We start from the raw sequence: 23,748 nt of genomic DNA, 5'->3' as shown, positions 1-23,748 counted from the left end.
AAAAAAAAAAAAAAAGAGATCCTGTCATTTGGAACAACATGAATGGAACTGGAGATCACTATGTTTGTTAGGTGAAATAAGCCAGACACAGAAGGACAAACCTCACGTGTTCTCACTTATTTTGGGGCTCTAGAAAAAAAACAACAATTGAACTCACAGATCTAGAGAGTAGAAGGATGGTCATCAGAGGCTGGGAATGGTAGTAGGGGCTTGGGGGTGGGAGATAGAGATGGTTAATGGATACATAAAAATAGAATGAGTAACGCCTACTATTTGATAGCACAACAGATTGACCATGTTCAACAATAACTTGATTGTATATTTTTAAATGACTGAAAGAGTGTAATTGGGTTGTTTGTAACATGAATGATAAATGCTTGAGGGGATAGATACCCCACTGTCCACGATAAGGGTGATTATTACACATTTAGTTGTATCATGGCACTTGAATTGCCATTTTTGTGTTTTAGTCATATATATATTTGTCAAATGATGAATATAACTTTAGTGTTTGAAAACTTCCGATAAATGTTGTATTTTCCCCTTAGTCTACTCTAGAAAATACATTTTAAATAATTCATGAAAGTAGAATTCTTAATGTGGATGAGTCAATAGTTTGTGTTCTTTAAATATTCCTATCTCTTCTTGCAGGGGGGAATGAACTTTGTTTGTTTTATATTACAGGAGACAGCAGTATTTTTCTGACTTATTTAACGTTTTAGATACCGCCATTATCGTGACTCCTCTGCTGGTTGATGTCGTTTACATTTTTCTTGACATTGAGTTTCTTAGGAATATTCCCAGGTATGAAATGTAAGACTTACCTCTCTTAAAGTTTTTCATTAATTTTGCATTTTCTGTGGCTTTTATTCTATATAATTTTAAACTTCAAATGTTCTCATTCTATACCAAATACATTGCTTTAAAATGAAATGTTTAGGTAAATTCCCACATACTTTGAAATGAAAAGAGTGTAACATCTGGGGAGCAGTGAAGAGCACACACACGAAGTCCCATTAATGGAATAAAGAAGATGGAGCACCCAGAGAAGGACCTTTACTCTTGTACTGACTTTAACTTCCTACATTTCGAAGTTCTCATCAAATTCCCATTTGTATCATTTTTTGGCCTTTCGGCTAAGATCAAGTATAATATTCTTATCAGTTTAATATCTGCTATATCAAAAAATTTTATATTAAAAACAATTCCCCTCTGTGCTTCAACTACAAATCCCTTACACACGAAATGTTCTGTCTGGATTTTTCCTACAGCCAAGAGGGAATTTATTTGAGCATATGCAAAATTGGAGTGACTTCAATTGTGAGTTTCTAAAAAATAGCAAACAGAACAGAAACTAGGAGATGACACGTGTGGCAACACAATGGTAGAGTTTTGCAGTGTAGTTGTGGTAGAAACAAAGAAAGCTTAGGCAAAGTTAGAACTGTTAGGGATTAGGAAACTAAAGAGTGTGTGAGGACGTGGTGACGACCTGGTGACATTTGTTTTTTTTTCTTTTTTTCACTGTGACTGTGAGGAAAATGAAAGAGCGAATGTGTACTGGATGTAGACGGCGGCTTCCCAAGCTTGTTCATGGGTTGAATAGCTGATTTCTTTTCGTACCCTGGCTTCCCTGGACTACAGCTCAGGCCCCAACGAAGCAAGCTAAGTGATAGGCTTTTGGAGCTATTTGAAAATAACCTTAGCCAATGTGGTCCTCTGACTAGAAACCTCAGCATCACTTGAGAGCTTGCTAGAAATAGAAGAAGAAAGATACCTTAGGCCCCACCCTGGACCCACTGAATCAGTGTCTCTGGGACCCAGCAATCGGCAGCCTCACAAGCTCTTCCAGGTGGCTCTTATTTACGTGTGCCCAAATCAGAGAAGCACTAGTCCAGACCATCAGTTCTCTTCTTCAGTGTTTCTGATGGTAGGAGAGATACCAGCTAGCACACTTTGGAAGTATCTCAATCTGTTGCCTGCCTGATGTGCATTAGCAGCTGTAGTGAACCTCTGTTACTCATGGGAATAACAAAGATGAACAAGAATAATCAATTTTTGATGTGGAAAAATTGAAATAAATTGAGAAGACATGCAGATGTCTTTAAATCCCAAAATTAAATTTACAAATGCTACGAGTCTATTGTATCACTATTTCTCTAGACCAGAATTTCTCAACCTCAGCATTACTGACATTTTGGGCCAGATCATTGTCATGAGAGGGTGGTGAGCAGTTATATTAATTGCAGGATGTTTAGCAAAATTCCTGGCCTCTATTCACTAGATGTAAGTAACACACACACACACACAGACACACACACACACACACGTATATCAGTTGGGAAAACCTAAATGCCTCCAGACATTGCCAAATATCCCCAAGGTAGGTAATTGGGGAGAGGAGGGAAAATTGCCTCTAGTTAACAACTGCTGCTCTAGACATAGTTTATATTGATAAAATTCTGTTTCTGAAGCAAAAATGGATCTTTTAAATTTATTGTTAGATGGATACATTTAGTTCGACTTCTACGACTTATTATTCTGATGAGAATTTTTCATCTGATTCATCAAAAAAGACAACTTGAAAAGCTGATGAGAAGGCTGGTAAGTGGCAAAACATGCTTATGATTCAGAAAAAATATTTTGTGTTTTGGGACCCATTGGCAAGGGTTGATATCTATACTGTATAATGTTTTTATTTTTATGTTGATGAATGTTTCACAAACTAACGATTATTTTAAACTCTCAGGTTTCAGAAAACAAAAGGCGATACATAAGGGATGGATTTGACCTAGACCTCACTTATGTTACAGGTTTGTGACACTTAACTGTTGATTTACTTGTATTACTTCACTTTTTCTTGTAATTGTATTTTTTTTTTTTTACCTCATCTAAGACACATTCATTCAAAATATTCTTTATTCACGAGGATATATGCCACTGTGATAGTGTGACACATTTGTGGTTTAGCCCTGGCAATGGAAGATCTGCATGTCTTCTCAATTCAGGACTACTTGGTCGCAGCATAGGAACTTGAATGGATTTTCAGCTGACTCCATTTCAGTTTCAATTTATTAAGCTCTAGTAGTTATTCTGAGTTTCAAGGATCCCAGAGAGACCTCTTCTCATCCTAGAACTCCAAAGAATGAGATCAGTGCTTGGTAGATTTCAGTTTTTCTGAGTCAGAGGGCTGCAAAGCACCTTGGGAGTTCCCACCATCACTGGTGCCCAAAACTCTTGGATTTTCTCTGATATTTAAGATAAGAAATAAATTCTAAGAATAGGGAGAGCTTCATACTGAGGCTAACATAAGTACATGGCATACGGTTAGTACTAGTGGAGTCTTAAGAACGCCATGCCAGTCTAATTGTCATTATGTTGGATCATTTAATATGTTATTTGATTATTCTGAGTATTAGCTCTTTTCTGTCAACCTCAATCTTAAAAGTTTTTTTTTTCTGTGAAAATGGAGTCTGATCATGTATAAATTATTTTTTGTACGTTATAGGAAATCTATAAGAATGTTTGTAATAGTGATGGTTTTGATTTTCAGAACGTATTATCGCTATGTCATTTCCATCTTCTGGAAGGCAGTCTTTCTATAGAAATCCAATTGAGGTAAGGGTCTTTATCTGACAAATACTCATTTATCAGTGAATGCAGACTGTGTGTCACAAGTTTAATATTGACCCAGCTATGGCAGTATTCTTTTAAAAATGTACTCTTTAAAGTAAAAAAAATCATAATGAATTGATACCAGTTACAGCTGTGCCGGTGGTTACAAACCACCCCAAAACTTACTGGCTGATAACAGCAACTATTTATTTGGCCCATGACACTGTGGTTTGTGAATTTGGGATGGGCTTCACTGTCCACTTCAGGTGCCTGCAGAAAGGATTTCTTGTCTCAACTAAGCTCATTCATGTATCTGTGGGCAGCTACTGGGTCATCTGAGGACTGACTAGTCTAAAATGACTTGGCTACCCTCAACTGACAGAGCCACTACATGCTACATGCACCCCCCAAGGTCTAAGGCCCATCCCATCTGGCACCCACTGCTGCCAACAGCCCCACCCCTTCACCAGCAGAGCCACCGTATGCTGCATGCACTTCTAAGGCACTGAGGACTGGCCTGCCTGGTGCCCACCCTGCTAGTGGCAATACGCCACAACTAGCAAAGCCACTGCACTTAGCATGCATATGCCTAGGGCCTGAGAACTCATCTGAATGATGGCTCCAACACCAAGAAAAACCATACCACTCTCTCCACAAACACTCACCATCAGGCCACTGAGGCACTCACAGACGCCACTGAATGCTGATTATAGCCAAAAAAGTCGCATGAAGACTATATTACTGCACCCACCCAGAACTAAAGTCAAAGCACCCGACTCAGTGAACACTATAGGAGGCCACTATTGGAAGAAGTACTTCTCTGTGAGAGCTCCCTAACGTTGGAAGAAGTACTTCTCTGTGAAAGCTCCCTAATGTTGGAAGAAGAAGTATTTCTCTGTGAAAGCTCCCTAACGCTGGAAGAAGAAGTACTTCTCCGTGAAAGCTCCCTAACGCTGGAAGAAGTATTTCTCTGTGAAAGCTCCCTAACATTGGAAGAAGAAGTATTTCTCTGTGAAAGCTCCCTAACGCTGGAAGACGAAGTACTTCTCTGTGAGAGCTCCCTAACGCTGGAAGACGAAGTACTTCTCTGTGAAAGCTCCCTAACGTTGGAGGAAGAAGTACTTCTCTGTGAAAGCTCCCCGTTGGAAGAAGAAGTATTTCTCCGTGAAAGCTCCCTAACGTTGGAAGAAGAAGTATTTCTCCGTGAAAGCTCCCTAACGTTGGAAGAAGAAGTACTTCTCTGTGAAAGCTCCCTAACGCTGGAAGAGGCAACTGTTCCCCCAGATGTGCAAAAATCAATTTAGGGCCCCAAGAAACATAAAAAGCAAGGAAACATTACACCTCCAAAGAAACACAATAATTACCCATTAGCAGACCCTAAATTTTAAGAGTATATCAAATGGCTAAGAAGCAATTCAAAATAATGATCTTAAGGAAACTCTATGAGATGCAGAGAATATAGATAAATCAATGAAATTAGAAAAACAATTTATGACCTTATGAGAAATTCAACAGGGATATATATGTCATTAAAAACCAGACAGAGATCTTGGAGCTGAAGAATTTAAGGAATAAAATAAAAATACCATCAAGAGTCCAGGTGCAGTGGTTCACACCTGTTATCCCAGCACTTTGGGAGGCCAAGGCAGTGGATCACTTGAGGCCAGGAGTTCAAGACAAGCCTGATTAACATGGTGAAATCCTGTCTCTAAAAAAATACAAAAATTAGTTGGGCTTGGTGGCACATGCCTGCAGTCTACGCTACTTGGGAGGTTGAGACACGAGAATTGCTTGAACCCAGGAGGTGGAGGCTGCAGTGAGCCAACACTGTACCACTGCACTCCAGTCTGGGTGGCAGAGGGAGACCCTGTCTCAAAAAAAAAAAAAAAAAAGTACAATCAAGAGGTTTAAAAACAGACATGGGAGAGATATAGCCTAAATCTAGGAAGCTCAAAGGTTCTCAAATAGATTCAACCCAAAAAGTTCTTCTCTGAGGTGCATAATAGTCGAACTGTCAAAAGTCAAAAAGAGGGAATGTTCGTCAGGTGTGGTGGCTCACACCTGTTATCCCAGCACTTTGGGAGGCAGAGGCGGGTAGATCACTTGAGGCCAGGAGTTCAAGATGAGCACGGCCAACATGTTTCCATTTCCACTAATAATACAAAAAAATTAGCTGGGTGTGGTGGCATGAACCTGTACATCCGGTTACTTGGGAGGCTGAATCACAAGAATTGCTTAAACCCAGGAGGTGGAGGTTGCAGTGGGCCAAGATCACACCACTGCACTATAGCCTTGGTGACAGAGCAAGACTGTATCCAAAAAAAAAAAAAAAAACCCAAAAAACAAAAACACAGAAATATCAAAAACAGCAAGAAAAAAGCATCAAGTCACATATAAGGGAATCTCCATTTGATTAACAGTGGATTTCCCAGTGGAAACTTTACAGGTCAGCAGACAATGAGATGGGATGATATATTCAAAGTAATGAAGGAAAAAACAAACAACACTGTCAGCCAAGAACACTATACCCAGCAGAGCTATCCCCTAGAAATGAGGGAGAAATAAAGTATTTCCTAGACAAGCAAAAACTGAAGGAATTCATTACCACTAAACTGGCCTTGTAAGTACTGCTTAAGGTGGTTCTACATCTGGAAGCAAGAGGATGATTACCATTGTGAAAACACACAAAAGTATAAAACTCACTGGTAGCGCAGATATGCACATGAGAAAGAGAAAGGAATCAAACTTTATCACTACAGCAAATGACCAAACCACAAAGATTTAAAACAAAGGGGGAAGAAAAGAACAAAAGATGTACAAAACAACCAGAAAAAAATGAACAAAATGACAGGATAAAGCCTCATCTATTAATAGTAACCTTGAATGTAATATAAACAGATCAAATGCCCAATTAAAAGATAGTTGGCTGCCAAGATAAAAAAAAAAAAAAAAAGACCTAACTGTATATTGCCTACAATAAACTAACTTTACCTGTAAAGGTTCATACAGACTGAAAGTGAAGGAATAGAAGAAAATATTTCAGGCAAACAGAAACCAAAAGCGAGTAGAGGTAGCCATACTTATCAGATAAAACAGACTTTAAGTCAAACTGTATGAAGAGACAAACAAGGTCATTTTATAATAAAGGGGTCAACTTGGCAATAAGATATAATAATTGTAAATATATATGTACCCAACACTAGAGCATTCAGATAAACAAGGCAAATATTATTAGATCTAAAGGGAAAGATAGACTTCAATGCAGTAACAGTTGGGGCCTTTAACACCCCACTCTTACCACTGGACAGATCATCCAGACAGAAAATCAACGAAGAAATACCAGATTTAAGCTTATAGATAGGAATAAGTTCTGGTGTTCTATAGTGCTGTAGGGTGACTACAGTTAACAATAATTTATTGTATATTTTTAAATAGAGAGGATGTTGAGTGTTCCCAGTACAAAGAATGATAAATATTTGAGGTGACAGATATGCTGATTATCCTGATTTGATCATTACACATTGTATACAGGTATTGAGATGTCCCTCTCTACCTTATAAATATGAACAATTATTATGTGTCAATTAAAAATATTTTTAAAGAATGAAGGAAACAGATTTTTTAAATGAAAGAAAAGAAAATAACCTGACTTGGCTGAATGGCCCCATGTGGTCTCTCACTCTCCAGTAGGCTGCTTCGGGCCTGTTCACATGATGGCAGAGGCAAGAGTCCCTGGAGCGGCAACAAAGCAATGCAAATCCTCTTAAGACCCAGGCTCAAAATCATGTATTACTTCTACCCTATTTTATTGGACAATGCAAATTACACTACCAGTCTGGATTCAAGGAGTAGAAAATGAACTCGAATTCTTGATGGAAGGAATTACAAAGAATTGTGGCCGTTTTTGATAGTCTACCATAGGGAAGAAAGGGATGCTATAACCAAACTGTGTATTCTTAGGTTGAGATCCTAAATTATAGTGGGGGCATACTGCTTTGGGCTCTGTGGATGACTAAATTAATTTCGAACATATAATGCTGTTTACTGTGAAATGCCAGCTGAAAGGATCATTGTTTAATTTTATGTAATTTACAATGCTTATTATACCTCAATAAAAGTGTAATTATCGAGGGCCGGCATAAGTTGCTGAGAGGTGGATGGAGTATCTCTCTGCAGTGCGTTAGCTCAGTTCCGAACAGCACAGTGCCTCTCTGCGGTGCGTTAGCGCAGTTCCCAACAGGACAGTACCTCTCTGCAGTCTGTTAGCTCAGTTCCGAACAGCACAGTACCTCTCTGCAGTGTGTTAGCTCAGTTGCGAACAGCACAGTGCCTCTCTGCGGTGTGTTAGCTCAGTTCCGAACAGGACAGGGCTGCAAGTTCAGCTGCTTCCCAGAAAATGTCCTGGATGGATCCCTGGCCTGAGTCATCATCCCATGACTGGAGAATGTGGACAGATTATTTTATCAAGAAACTGGTGATAAATGAGGGACTATAGGAATTAAGAACTGGGTTGAAAAAGAAGTGTTTAGAGTGATGCAGGATGGCCAATTAGAAGCAGCTGCAGTCTGCAGCACTCCCAAAGAGGAATGAAAAGGGGTGAGGGAATTCAGCACCTTCAACTGAGATATCCAGGTTCTCAGGTTGGGACTGACTGGATGAACAGGTCAACCAATGGAGAACGAAGAAAAGCGGGGAGAGGGTGCAATGCCTCAGCCGGGGGTGGCATGGAGCCAAAGGAACCCCCACTCCCAGCCAAGGGAAGCAGTGAGGGATTGTGCAGTCCTGCCCGGGAAACCGTGCTTCTCCCATGGATCTTGGCAAGCCATGGATCAGGAGATCGCCTTGTGAGCCCATGCCACCAGGGCCTTGGGTCTGATACACAGAACTGTATGGAGTCAGGCACATCAGCTGCTCAGGCACACACAGAAACCCGGGAGTTTGACACACTCTAGCACCCGGGATCTTCAGCACAGTGGGAAATCTGTCCATACTTATCTCTGGGAAGGGGCCTGAATCCAGGGAGCCAGGCAGTGTCATTGTGCAGGCCCCATTTCCATGGCACCTCACCAGTTAAGACCCACTGGCTTGGAATCCCAGCCTGCCAACAGCAGCGGGCTGGAATCCCCCTCCGGTGGGTCTGAGTTCCCGGGGAGGTGGGAAGAGGCAGCCGGCATCACTGTGGTTCATAGACTCAGCCACTCCAGCCTGCCAGCTATGGAGAATACAGTCTGCACAAGGAAGAGTTCCCCACAACACAGCACAGCTGGCTTGCCAGATCGTGACCAGATGGCTTCTTTAAGCAGGACCCCAATTCATTCCTCCTCACTGGGCAGGAATCCTGTAGGGGCTTTAACCACTCCAGCAATGGTTCTATGGACAGAGCTTTGATCTCTCCCTGAAATGGAGCTCCTGGCCAGAGGAGCAGCTGCCATCTCTGCAGTTTGGCCAACTCAGCCACTCCAACCTGCTGGCTTTGGAGAATACAGGTGGGCTGGAGGAGGAAGTATCCCCCACAATGCAGCACACCTGCTCTACCTCAAAGCAGCCAGACTGCTTCTTTGGAGGGGTCCCTGATCCCATGCCTCCTGACTGGGTGAGAATGCCCAACAGAGGTCTCCAGCCACCTTCTGTAGGTATGTGCGGGCTGACTACAGGTCAGTATCCCCCTGGGATGGAGCTTCCAAAGGAAGGAGCTGGCTGCCATCTTTGCTGTTCTGCGGCCTTCACTGGTAATACCTCGTTCAGAGTCTATGAGGAACTTAAATTTACAAGAAAAAAGCAACCCCTTTAAAAAGTGGGCAAAGGATCTGAACAGACACTTCCCAAAAGAGACATGCATACAGTCAACAAAAATATGAAAAAAGAGCCCAACATCACTGATCATTAAAGAAATGCAAACAAAACCACAGTGAGATACCATCTCATGCCAGTCAGAATGGCTATATTAAAAAGCCAAAAAACAACAGATGCTGGGAAGGTTGCAGAGAAAAAGAATGCTTTTACACTGTTGGTGGGTGTGTAAATTAGTTCAACCCATATGGAAGACAGTGTGGCAATTCCTCAAAGACCTAGAGGCAGAAATACCATCTGACCCAGCAATCCCATTATGGGGTATATCCCCAAAGGAATATAAATCATTGTCTTATAAAGGTACATGCATGCACACATATGTTCATTGCAGCAGCATTCACAACAGCAAAGATATGGAATCAACCTAAATGCCAGTCAATGATAGACTGGATAAGGAACATGTGGTACGTAGAGCGGGGCATCTGGCTTCCAAGCGGGAACCTTCGTAGCGCGAGCGACGAAAGAGAGAATTAAATATGGGTGATGTTGAGAAAGGCAAGAAGATTTTTGTTCAGAAGTGTGCCCAGTGCCACACCGTGGAAAAGGGAGGCAAGCACAAGACTGGGCCTAATCTCCACGGTCTCTTTGGGTGGAAGACAGGTCAGGCCATTGGATTCCCTTACATAGACACTGGTAAGAACAAAGGCATCACCTGGGGACATGATACACTGAGGGAGTATTTGGAGAATCCCAGGAAGTACATTCCTGGAACAAAAATGATCTTTGCCGGCATTAAGATGAAGGCAGAAAGGGCAGACTTGTTAGCTTATCTCAAAAAAGCTACAAGTGAGTCATAATTGGCCACTGCCTTATATACAAAACAGAAATGTCTCATGACTTTTTTATGTGTACCATAATTTAGTAGCTCTCATACAGCAGAATTCAGATTATGAATGACTATCAGAATATTTTGTTGGGCAGTCCTGACTTAAAACTAAGACTGGCTTGTGGTTAAATGAATATGTCTGGGTTTCGAATATTAATAGTGATTCCAATTCAGTAAATGCTATCACTGCTTACCCCTTCTAAAGATATGATTCGACTTTGTTAATAATGTTCAACTTTTCACAAAGATGGTGAGTTCCATCTTAAAACTTATTGGAGATTGGTTTTATATTTAGATTTATATGACTGGTTATGTGAATAGATGTAAATACCGGGGAAATTCCTTCACTGTCTCAGAACCAAGCAAAATTCACCTGTGTTTTGTGTTTATTTGCCTCTTACAGGCAAGGGTTGAGGATAAGGTAGCAATGTCTATTTGTATTTTTGGCCTTAACTATGCCAATCTAATTAGAATTCCCTGTATTTAAGGTGGTTCCTTTTACTGAATCAAAGGCATTTTATGTGGTTTCTGTGTAATAACAAATAAAGAGTATTTAACACTGAAAAAACAACAACAACAAAAAGAAAATGTGGCACATAAACACCATGGAAAACTGTGCAGCCGTAAAAAGGAACAAGATTACATCCTTTGCAGGGACATGAATGGAGCTGGAAGCTGTTATCCTCAGCAAACTAACACAGGAACAGAAAACCAAACACCACATGTTCTCACTTATATGTGGGAGCTGACAATGAGAACACGTGGGCACATGGTGAGGAATAACACACTGGGGCCTGTCGGGAGGGAGGGGATGGGGGAAGGAGAGCATCAGGAAAAAGAGCTAATGGGTGCTGGGCTTAATACCCAGGGATGGGATGATCTGTGCAGCAAACCACCGTGGCACACGTTTACCTGTGTAACAAACCTGCACGTCCTGCACACGTACCCCTGAACCTAAAATAAAAGTTGAAGTAAAAAAGATATATAAAATTATCTGTATATACATATGCCCTGATGTAAGTATACATTATATATGCATGCATATATAACCACATTTTTATTGAGGTATAAAGCATATGGTAGGTTGCACTAATCAAGTTATATCTTGATGATATTATATGTAAGTATGTATGCATGTAACCAACACCGCTATCAATATTTTGGTCTATGACTGACCTCCAATGAGTTATTGTAAAGATATAAAGTCTCAAGGTTCACGTTTCTCACATAGCTATCAATTCTTCCTGTATCATTTATTGTAAAAAGCATAATTTCCCACAATGAATTGCAGAGGTGCGTTTATTGCAAATAAAGTGCACATATATGTATAGATCTGTTTCTGGGCTTTTTGTCCGACATTTCAGTATGACTGTCTATACTTAAGTCCAGATCACAGTTTTAATTATTATGGCTTTATAGTGACTCTTGAAAACTTGTGTATAAGTCCTCCAACTTTGTACTTCTTTGTTTAAAAACTATCTTGGCTCTCCTAGATTTTTTGAATTTCCTTATAAATTTTAGAATCATCTTGGCAATTTACATACACACACCTCCACCCAAACCACCCCCCCCCCCCACACACACACACCCTGTTAGTATTTTGACTTGGGCATTGACTACATAGCTTAATTTGGAGAGAATTGACATCTAAAAATATTGAGATTTCCAACTCATGAACATAATACATGTCTCTACTGATGTCTTCTTCGATTTCTTTTAGCAGTGTTTGTAGTGTACAGGTTTTACACATCTTTTGTATTTCTATGTAGTTGATAAGTTTTTATGCTATTTTAAGTGATATTTGAAGATCTCTAAATATTTGCTGTTGGTATATAGGAACATAACTAATTTTTGCATATTGACTTTTGTTTATTTGTTTGTCTTAAGACAGGGCCTTGCTCTGTCACCACAGGCTGGAGTGCAGTGGCACCTGGGCTCAAGCTATTCTCCCACCTCAGTCTCCCACATTGCTGGGACTATAAGCAGGCATCACCACACTTGGCTAATTTTTTTTATTAATTTTTGTAGAGAAGGAGTCTCTCTGGTCTCATTGACCCAGGCTGGTCTTGAATTCCTGGATTCAAGCAATCCTGCCACCTCAGCCTCCCAAAGTTCTGGGATTACAGGTGTGAGCCACCACACCGGGCCTTGTATGTTGACTTTATATCTAGCATCCTTCATAAATTCACACATTCATTTTAATAATGAATGTGTAGATTCCCTGGGATTTTTAAAATGTATACAATCATATAAAGTTACTACTTTCTTCCCACTTTTTATACTTTTTTTTCTTTCTTTATTGAATTATTTAGGACTTTCACTATAATATTGAATAGAAATGGTAAGAGGAGACAGCCTTGCCCTGTTCCCAAACTCGGGTGGAAAGAATTTCATGCTTTACTTACTGTTTGAAATGGTGTTTGCTATAGGCTTTTGTAGTCATTCTTTACTAGATTAAGACAGTCCATTTATTTCTAGTTTGCTAAAAGTTCTGAATCATGAATTGGTATTGAATATATCAGATATTTTTTCTGCATCTATCAAGATAATCAAAATGTTTTTCTGTTAGTCCATTAATGAGATTTTCAAATGTTAAACCAACCTTTTTTATTTTTGGAATAAATTCCTTTTGGTCTTAATGTATTATCCTTTTTATATAACACTAGATTCTATTTGCTAATATTTTATGTAGAACTTTTCATCTGTGTTCATGAGTGATATGTAGTTTTCTTTCCTTGAAATGTCTTTGTCAGCTGGTCTACAATTACCTTAGCTTAGGTGCCTTGGGTAACTCCTATCTGCTCAACTCATCTTCATCCTCCATCAGGATGAATATGATGGATATGTTTCAAGGTAATAGCAAAAGGAAAGAGCTAGAATGGAATCTTGCAAGTGCTTTTGCAGGCCTCTCCTTTGTGGCAGCCCAGTGGCCAAATCAAATATAATGGAACACAAAATTAGAGTGAAAGGATACTATGAGGTGAAGTGTGAGGGCTTAGATTCAGGAAAAGTTGAAGAATTGAGACCATTGATGGAATGATTCTACCTTATTCTCAGGCAGGGAAGCATTTTTATACATGCAGATAGTTCACAAGAAATAACTAATATATAGTCAGAGACTCAAGACTTCAGCAATTGTATAAAAATACATTTGTAAATACCTAAAGACCTGGAAGAGAAGGGTCTGAACCACATCTCACCCAGGTTATGCTATTCACGGCTAAGACATGACTCTACCACTCCCTTGGCCGATGTTGAAAATTGTTTCAAACTATTGATTTGAGGTGGAATTACCTTTTGTCGCCCCAATGGGCACAGTTATGGAGTAATGTGACCAGGGTCCACTGGATGGGTCATGGCACTTGAGGGCAGCCATCCCCAGATTTCCAAATTCCGTCTTTATGGGTAAAACATCTCTTGATTGCTAATATTGTTTTTTAAAGCAGGTTAAGCTAATAACTGTGAGTTAATTATAGCATGTCTATATCGAGCCAGTTTTCTTTCAGTAGATTCGGTGGTGGCTAATACAAATTTGGCAACACTTAATATTAGCTGGGGTGATTTTAAAAAGCCAAAACCGTTTAGAACGTAAAGCGAAGCCAGACATCCCTGTTTCCTCTGGGGTGACCTCTAGGTCTTGGTTTCTGTCAGTTATTAAACTGTTACCTCCTTGGGGCATTGACAAAGTGCTAATGAGTCATTCATTCCTTTACCGTTTTTTTTTGTTTGTTTGTTTGTTTTTGTTTTTTGAAACGGAGTCTGGCTCTGTCGCCCAGGCTGGAGCGCAGTGGCGCGATCTCGGCTCACTGCAAGCTCTGCCTCCCGGGTTCCCGCCATTCTCCTGCCTCAGCCTCCCCAGTAGCTGGGACTACAGGCGCCGCCACCACGCCCGGCTAGTTTTTTGTATTTTTTTAGTAGAGACGGGGCTTCACTGTGTTAGCCAGGATGGTCTCGATCTCCTGACCTCGTGATCTGCCCATCTCGGCCTCCCAAAGTGCTGGGATTACAGGCTTAAGCCAGCACGCCCGGCCCCTTTACCATTTTTAATCAGAGTATCCAAAAAGGAGGTAATCACGTGTTTTTAATAAATTCCACAAATCATAAACCACCCAAAAAGCAAATCTACCATCCATATTAATATTTAGTCTTTCATCTTTGCCAGAGTGCAGCCCCAAATCTAAGCTACTAGTTCAGCTACCTGGGCAGGCTGGGAATCAGGCCATGGAGCCCTCAGTGATTGCACGTTCAGTGATAACAGCATGTCCTGCACTGGGAGTGTCTCTCTCATATTTGAGAACCATCTACAAAGGGCATTGAATCAAGGTTGACTAAAAGGGAGAAGATTCAAATCCAGGCATATTTAACTCCTGAGAGGATGCTAAACAGTCATGTGATTCCCCTTTATTCTTAAAAAGGAATAAAGTTGCAGGGTTACATTTTGAATAACAGCGAATATGCAAAGCAGACATTACAGTTTCATAAGTGGTAAATTGACTAGTGGGGAAATGTCAGATGCTGCCTTGAAGTAGCAAAAACTTTAGAGATGCAGGACCCTAGAGTTAGTGGACAGACAAGCACTGTGGTGGAAGCATCAACACGTTTGGCCACTGCTACCACCTCATGCATGTACAGAAGTATACCTTTGCCTCCAAATCAAGGAATGTACTAAGATAGGCAGAGAGAAGAGTTGGTAGATTTAGGAAAATCCGAAGGTGGAGGTTGTTGTAAGAAGGCTTTCAAAGAGGAGACAGCATTTTCTACTTTTGCATCATGAGGAAGAGTTTCAGAAATTATAAACTTAGTAAGCCCATGCAAAGGCTGAGCTATTGAGAAAAATCAGATATACAATTACCTACATTCCTACAATTTTCTTGGCCATCTTTTAATTTCTGTTTCTGGTGGAATTGAATGCACTTTATTCTGGCTGAAAACAGTAACTGTCCATCTGGTGACAGATTGTGACCAGAAAAATGTAGATTCTTGGCAGAGTTGAAATTTTTTCTAGATTCTTTATGTCCTTTTTCACCTAATTTGGATAAGAGGTATTTAGAGTCTTCAGTAAACTACTTAGATCAGAAAACACAGCAGTAAATCATCTAAATATGAAGTCAATATATATATGATTTAGACATTGAGAGAACTAGGAAGTGGATTCGGAAAAATCCCTAAAGCTTAACCATCCAGGTATATTTGTTTTCCCATGAAAAAGCAAATATTGACTGTTTTTCTATATATGTATACTAAGGAATGCTACACACAAATTACCACTGTGAGATACTTACTTGTTGAGAGAATGAAGAACAGGGACAGGCGTGGTGGCTCACACCTGTAATCCCAGCACTTTGGGAGGCCGAGGAGGGTGGATCACCTTAGGTTAGGAGTTCAAAACTAGCCTGGCTAACATGGTGAAACCCCGTCTCTACTAAAAATACAAAAAATTAGCCAGGCGTAGTGGCAGGCGCTACTCAGCTACTCAGGTACTCTCCCAGCTACTCAGGAAGCTGAGGCAGGAGAATTGCTTGAACCTGGGAGGCGGAGGTTGCAGTGAGCTGATATTGCACCATTGCACTCCAGCCTGGGCAACAAGAGTGAAACTCCATCTCAAAATAAAATAAAATAAAGTAAAATAAAGGACAGGACAGTATTCTAATGGTTGCATGATATTTCATTAGCGCTGTGATTAACGTCTAATGTTGGACATTTAAGTGTCACTATAATCAATAATGCAGCAACAGACATCTTTGCACATAAGGCTTTTTCTGTATAGAGTGCTAGGAGTGAAATTACCTAGCTAAGAGTATGAATATTTTTAGGGTTCTTAATATATCTTGCCAAATCCAAGAGCAGTTGTATTCTTGTATCAACAATAAATCAAAGTTTTGAATTTCATCCCTTATTTTGCCAGCATTGGATTTTCTCATTAAAAGAGAAAGGGTTGGCCGGGCATGGTGGCTCAAGCCTGTAATCCCAGCACTTTGGGAGGCTGAGACGGGCGGATCACGAGGTCAGGAGATCGAGACCATCCTGGCTAACATGGTGAAGCCCCGTCTCTACTAAAAATACAAAAAATAAATAAAAATTAGCCGGGTGTGGTGGCGGCGCCTGTAGTCCCAGCTACTCGGGAGGCTGAGGCAGGAGAATGGCGTGAACCTGGGAAGCGGAGCTTGCAGTGAGCTGAGATCCGGCCACTGCACTCCAGCCTGGGCAACGAGCGAGATTCCGTCTCAAAAAAAAAAAAAAAAAAAAAGGGTTAATTTCATGGGTGCAAATGGCGTGTCATTGTTTTGACTTCTTTGTTGGTGACACTGAATATTTATGTAGGCTGTTTGTTAATTGGTTAGATTTTCCCTTTTATGGATTGTTTATGTCCTTGGCCCATTTATCTATAAGGTGAGTAATATTTAAGTTGTTGTTAATGAATTATTAATTTATCATACTAGGCATAGTCCCCAGTCAGTCAATTTTTCTGAAAAATCATTTCCCCTGTTATTTATTATAGCATTTTTAAGCAGAAATTTCAGGTTTTTATGAAGTCAACCCTAAGCCTATTGATCTTCCACTGATTCAACACTTTCAGTTCTTCTTCATCCAAAGAACTGATTAAAATTTGCTTAAATTTTTCATAGATATTTGTAATTTTTATATGTGATTTCTAAACCCGTATGGACTTTATGTAAGAAATTCCATGAATTCTGAAGTATATAAAACTGTTCATCCTTGCCTCCCCCGCTATGCAGATTCAGAGTGTTCATCATTTTGACTTACTATTTCTTCCTGACAGAGATAGCCAGTTGAATAAATGGATGACTTTAGTACCTTAATTTTATTTTTCTCAATATTAAGCCAGTAAATGCTACTCTGAGGGTAGCATACTAATCAGTTTTAAAATTTTGTGTCATTTTTGTTGTTGCACGGAGATATATACATATGTGTGTGTATGTTTCAGAAAGATATATTTACTGAAAGTTGGATTCATATAGTGGTATTAACTGTATTTTAAATAATAACTACTATTTGTTTTTCATTTTAAAGGTTACACATATGTATACATTATATATACACACACTTACAGGTACACATATATCTTCATTTAAAAAAATAGGAGAACAGATGAGCCAAAAAAGTCTCCATATTGTTACCAGTTATTTAAAATTTGATATGTTTATCTTTTTCTATCACGCATACACACAATCATACTGTATATTTTTTGCATTTATTTGTTTACATAGTGCTTAGGTAGACTGTAATATGCAGATCACTCTCTAAAGATGTATCTTTTCAGAATTAAATTTAAATAAGAACTCCAATATGAATTAGATTTAAACAAAAACCACATTAGTTGTGAATTAATGATTTAGAACAAATTACTTAAAGTTAGTTCACCAGCTAATTTCCTTATCTGATAGCTTTAAACAGTGTGTATTTACAATAGAGACTCATCTGAGTAGCCAAACACACTTTGTGGACTATTTGAAAAATCACAGTGGATTAGAACTTGAAATTTGCATACCCTCATATTCCCTGAATCTCCCCTAGAAGATGCGAGTGAGAGACAAATTAATGAAAGTAATAACCATTTTAGGTTCCCCCTAGGAAATAGCTTATGTTGGTGCCATGTAAATATGTAAGATATGTGTTTGTCTTTTTTAGGAAGTCGTGCGGTTTCTAGATAAGAAACATCCAAACCACTATCGAGTCTACAATCTATGCAGTATGTACATTACTCTATATTTGCTACTGTAGATAGAAAACAGATTACTGTATGTAAGAAGATGATTTTGTTTTTTTATTGCATTTAATCATAAGTATTTGGTGGTGGCAAGGAATGAATTTAAAAATCCCCATCTTGGACTGGCCCCATTTCGTAGAAGGAGTTAGCCCAGCAGCACAAAGCACCCTATGAAGGAGGCGGCTTTGGCAGGACCGATGAGGCTGAAGTGGAGGCAAACCATTTTAGGGAAGATCTGTTCGAGCGACATTAGGTCTAGGAAAATCTTTCGTTTTTCCTGCCAGATTGTGTTATGAGGACACAGACGATTTAACAAATGAGTCCTCTGCCCCAGCAGCACTGGGCTGTGATGAGAGCAGGACCCTAGATGGGAGAAAAGGAAACGCTCTGTGGAAAATAGGCTGTAACCCAGCTGCATACTCGGTCTCTCTTGAGTTTTTCCTCTACCTGTATACTCAGTAGACATTTTCAGGGGGCAATCATTTTGGTCAGCTACATTTGCCTCTTGTGTGGTTTCTAACTACCCTGCAATAATATGATGAATGGTCTGCTAGAAAGTTAAAAATTATACCTATTAAACAAAAATAGTTGAGTTTGGGTTACATGAGATGGATAAACCACTACCATCCTTACGTTTTTGAGACCCTGTGTTTATTTTAGAGCAGCAGGAGCAACTTGGAAAGCTCTTTTTGAAGATAGATAAGGAATTCTAATAAAATATGTTAACTTATTTATAACTTCATCATTTATTATGTGATTCCCTATAGAGATATGACATACATATTATTTATTTTAGGTGAAAGAGCTTATGATCCTAAGTACTTCCATAATAGGGTCAGTAGAATCATGATTGATGATCATAATGTCCCCACTCTACAGTAAGTTTTATGCTAAGTTGACTATCAGAAGAGGGCTAAATATATTGGGTTTGATTTTTTGAAAATATTTTAACTAAAAATCTTAAACTTGAAATCAGTGAGATGGTGGTTTTCACCAAGGAAGCAAATGAGTGGATGGCTCAAGATCCTGAAAACATTGTAGCAGTTCACTGTAAAGGAGGCAAAGGTAATAACATTTTCCTTTTCATTTCTCCCTTTCTAAAGACATGTAAATATAGATAAAGTACAAGAACAGGATACGTATTGCTATTAATACGTATTAACAATTGTTAGCATTTTTAAATATTAGCTCCAAGACTGAAAGAAGGGGAGGAGAAAGGAAAGAGGAGAGGAGGAAGGGTAGGCGATAGGGAGAAGATAAGGAAGGGAAGAAAGCAGGAAAAAAGAACTAAGGAAGGTTGAGCATATTTTCCCTTGTTTTCCTAGTATTTGGATTTCTTTATTTTTGCTTTGCCAGTTTATCTCTCTCAAAATACAGTCTTTAATTTTAGAATGTCAGAGTACTTTTATTTTATTTAAGGCTGATCTTTTAAAATTTTTAAATTAACATAAAAATCTATTTATGGTGTACAATATGATGTTTTGATGTATATAAACCTTGTGAAATGGTTAAATCAAGCTGATTAATGTATACATTACTCCACATATTTTTGTGGAGTAATTTAAAATCTACTCTCACAGCAATTTTCAAGTATATATTAACTATGGTCACTATGTTGTACAATGAATTTCCTGAACTTATTCTTCCTAATTGAAATTTTGCATCCTTTAATGAACATCTCAGGCTGGGCGCAGTGGCTCACACCTGTAATCCCAGCACTTTGGAAGGCTGAGGCAGGTGGATCACATGGTGAAGCCCTAGCTCTACTAAAAATACAAAACATTAGCTGGGTGTGGTGGCATGCATCTGTAATCCCAGCTACTCGGGAGGCTGAGGCAGAAGAATCACTTGAACCCGGAAGGCAGAGGTTGCAGTGAGCTGAGATTGCACCATTGCACTCCAGCCTGGACAACAAGAACAAAACTTCATCTGAAAAATATAATAATAAAGTAAAAACCAACATCTCTACAATTCCCCCAGTTTTGTCCCCCAGCCCCTGGTAACCACCATTCTACTCTCTGCTTCTATGAATTTGACTTTTAGATTCCACAAATAAGTGAGACATGCAGTATTTGTCTTTCTATGCCTGGCTTCTTTCACTTAGCATAATGTTCTCCAGTTTCATCCATATTATCTCAAGTGACAGGATATCCTCTAAGGCTGAATAGTGTGCCTTTATTTACACATCCCACATGTTCTTTATCTATTCGTCCATTGATGACATTTACATTGACTCCATAGCTTGGGTATTAGGAATAATGCCGCAGTGAACATGGGAGTGCAGATTTCATTTCCTTTGGATATATACCCAGAAGTGGAATCTCCAAATCATATGGTAGTTCTATTTTTGGTTTTTTGAGGAATCTCAGTGCTGTTTTCCACAATAACTACTAATTTACATTCACACCAAGAGTGTACGAGGGGGATCCCTTTTCTCTACATCCTCACCAACTCTTCTTTTGTCTTTTTGTTAATGACCATCCTAACAGGTGTGAGGATATCTCTTTGTGTTTAATTTGCTTTGCCCTGATGATTAACGATGTTTAGCATTTCCTCATATACCTCTTGGCCACTTGTGTGTCTTCTTTTGGGAAATATCTTTTCAGGTTCTTTGCCCATTTTCTAGAGAAGTAACTTGTTCTCTTGCTATTGTGTTGTCTGAGGTCCTTTTTAAAAAAAATCTATTAACCTATTATTGAATGTATGCTTTGAAGATATTTTCTCCCATTCTGTAGGTTGTCTCTTTACTCTATAAATGTTTCCTTTGCTGTGCAAATTTGACACAGTATCATTTGTCTACTTTTTCTTTTGTTGCCTATGCTTTTCAGTCATATCCACAAATATCTTGTCCCAGACCAGTGTCAAGAAGATTTCCAGCTATGTTTTCTTCTAGTAGTTTTCCAATTTCAGGTTTCACAGTGAAGCATTTACTTTGAGTTGATTTTTGTATATGGGTGAGATAGGGTGCAATTTCATTCTTCCACCAGTGGATATTCAGTTTCCCCAGTATTGTTTATTGAAGAGATGTCCTTTCCCCATCTTGGATTCTTGGCACCTTTGTTAAACATCAGCTGACTATAAGTGCATGGATTTATTCTGGGCTTTCTATTCTGTTCCATTGGTCTACATGTCTGTTTTTGTTCCAGTAATATTAAGGTTGTTATTAAACTTTGTGAGAACCTTTAGATTAAGGGAGCCAACAGAGATGCTATTTCAAAAATTGTACTGGAATTTTTATAGTGTAATGATACAAAGAAGCTGACATTGGTGGGGTTAAAATGGGGATAAAAAGGCCAATTTTGTAAATTCAACCAATTTAAGTTTAGTTAGATTTTCTCTCTTCAGGTTTAGGCTTTAAATAATCATCTAAGCATATTTCACAATTTTTGACGAACATAAATAATTACATTTTTAGTGGGCTGTAAATCAATGTTTATATCAAATTCCAGGAAAACGTAACACTGTAAACTGACATATAATTCAGTGAAATCAAGTTTTAGTCTTATTGACTAGTTTCAAGCGCATTAGTTAATATACAGGTTCTGTATTTAGCTCTACAGATTGGAATATTTTATATAAATTGGCAATTTAGAATACCATAGTTAAATTAGGAAGGCTGAATCATTTGAAATTGGCAGTTTTTAACCATCTTTTGCTTTAAAAATGGCCATTTCACATTGCCCAACCTAAAATGTTATCATTCAAGAAGTTAGCATCAGTTTTCTATTAACTAATGCTAATTCCTTGCTTGAAGGAAAGCATTTATTTCAAATTTGACTTTTTTCTGTTTTGCTGAGAGGGGGTTTACATTATTCTGTGTTCACATAGTATTTTGTTGATATTGTTAAAGGTTGTTTAGAGGGCTAATATTCAGCTGGTATGTACCAGAGCAGCCTCTTCTTTTAAGTGTTCATTCATATTAGTCTTGCTGTCTTCTGCGGTTGCTGCCTGCAGGTTACCAATAGTATCATGACAGTAAACATATTTTATATTGATTTATAGGAGTTCTTCAAAGAACCTGAATGCCAATTTTTCTTAGTATTGCAATTATATTCTCCCAACATGTTGCCTTTTAAATTTGATTGTGATTTATTTCGTTGTACAAGTTTGCAAATTTTTGTTTTGTTTTGAGACATGGTCTCCCTCTGCCACCCAGGCTGGAGTGCAGTGGCACGATCTCAGCTCATTGCAGCCTGAACCTCCTGGGGCTCAAGCGATCTTCCCATCTCAGCCCCTCTGAGTAGGTGGGACTACAGGCGAGTATCACCATGCCTGGCTAATTTTTGTATTTTGGTAGAGACAGGGTCTCACTGTGTTGCCCAAACTGGTCTCGAACTCCTGGACTCAAGTGATCCACCCACCTCAGCTTCCCAAAGTGCTGGGATTACAGACATGAGCCATCGTGCCTGGAGAGAAGTTTGTAATTTTGAATGTAGTAAAATTTGTTCATCTGTGTGTTTATGTATTTCATGCTTTTCTGTCATGTTTAAGAAATTCACCCCTATACTGATGTAGTAAAGATATTCCACATTTCTTCAAAAATATTCAAGTTCCATTTTTAATATTTGGGTCTTTAATTGGAAGTTGGGGGAAGTATTTTGTTCATATAGATAGCCATTTGCCCTAACACCATCAATTGCATGCTATTTTGTTCTCCATTAATTTGTAATTCCTCTCAGTAATATACCAAGTTTCTATACATATTCAAAACTGTTTCTAAGTTCTCTCTACCACACTTTTGTAATTATTGTAGCTTTATAATATAGTTTGATAAAGGCAGAATAGTCTTGCTGTCCTTGGAACTTAATTATTACGTTCAATTTTAAAATCATTTTGTGAACTGCCATAATAAAACACTTTTAGGATTTTTATTGGAACTACATTGAATTTATAGATTAACTTGACAGAACTGACAACTTTGCGATATTGAGTTGTACATGTGAATTATCTTGTTCATTTTTTAATAATATTTTATACTTTTTTTGTCATGTCTTTCATATCTTTTCAAAAATTCATTCCTACACAAATTGTGACTGAAAATGGAATCTGTTTTTTTCTATTACATTTAGGTTGTTTCCAATTTTTACTGTGATAAATAATGCTGCTTTTTTTTTTTTTTTTGAGATTAAATCTCACTCTATCACCCAGGCTGGAGTGCAGTGGCATGATTTCAGTTCATCGTAACCTCTGCCTCCTGAGTTCAAGCAATTCTTGTGCCTGAGCCTCCGAAGTAGCTGAGATTACAGGCATCCACCATCACACCCAGCTGTGTTTTTAGTAGAGATGGGGTTTTGCCATGTTGTCCAGGCTGTCCTCAAGCTCCTGACCTCAAGTGATGCACCTTCCTCTGCCTCCCAAAGTGCTGGGATTACAGGCATGAGCCACCGCGCCTGGCCCAATAATACTGCTTTTAAAAATACACGTTTCTTGTTGCACATGTGGCCACATTTTTGTTGAGTATATACCTTGGACTAAAATTGTTCTGTCTTAGGGTAATGAATCTTGAACTTTACTTGATAATGTCACCTGTTTTCTAAAACAGTTGTACAAATTTTTACTCCACTGGTATTGTACACTTCAAACATTCCATGTCTTCCCCAATACTTGCAGTTCTGAGTATTTCTGTTTTTAGCCTTTGGGGGTTTGTGTGATGGCATCTTATGGTGGTGATCATTTGCATTTCTGTAATTACTAATAAGATTGAGGAGGTTTTCTTAAGATTATTATTATT

The 23,748-nt window shown here is 38.8% G+C and overlaps 1 protein-coding gene across 2 annotated transcripts in view; it reads left to right on the top strand.

Moving 5' to 3' along the window:
- Nucleotides 1–23,748, top strand: part of TPTE2 (transmembrane phosphoinositide 3-phosphatase and tensin homolog 2) — an 83,813-nt gene that overhangs the window by 34,685 nt on the left and 25,380 nt on the right. For both annotated transcript variants that reach the window (XM_011959002.1, XM_011958993.1), the window contains exons 5-11: nt 685–804; nt 2,502–2,601; nt 2,747–2,810; nt 3,551–3,615; nt 17,939–17,999; nt 18,814–18,895; nt 18,994–19,082. In XM_011959002.1, the coding sequence (XP_011814392.1) occupies nt 685–804; nt 2,502–2,601; nt 2,747–2,810; nt 3,551–3,615; nt 17,939–17,999; nt 18,814–18,895; nt 18,994–19,082 (581 nt within the window). The remainder of the gene's footprint in view (nt 1–684; nt 805–2,501; nt 2,602–2,746; nt 2,811–3,550; nt 3,616–17,938; nt 18,000–18,813; nt 18,896–18,993; nt 19,083–23,748) is intronic.

The sequence above is a fragment of the Colobus angolensis genome, unplaced genomic scaffold, assembly GCF_000951035.1.
Source record: "Colobus angolensis palliatus isolate OR3802 unplaced genomic scaffold, Cang.pa_1.0 Scaffold113, whole genome shotgun sequence".
Classification (NCBI taxonomy): domain Eukaryota; kingdom Metazoa; phylum Chordata; class Mammalia; order Primates; family Cercopithecidae; genus Colobus; species Colobus angolensis.
The sequence above is the reverse complement of the archived record's forward strand: the minus strand, read 5'-3'. Positions and strand labels throughout refer to the sequence as shown.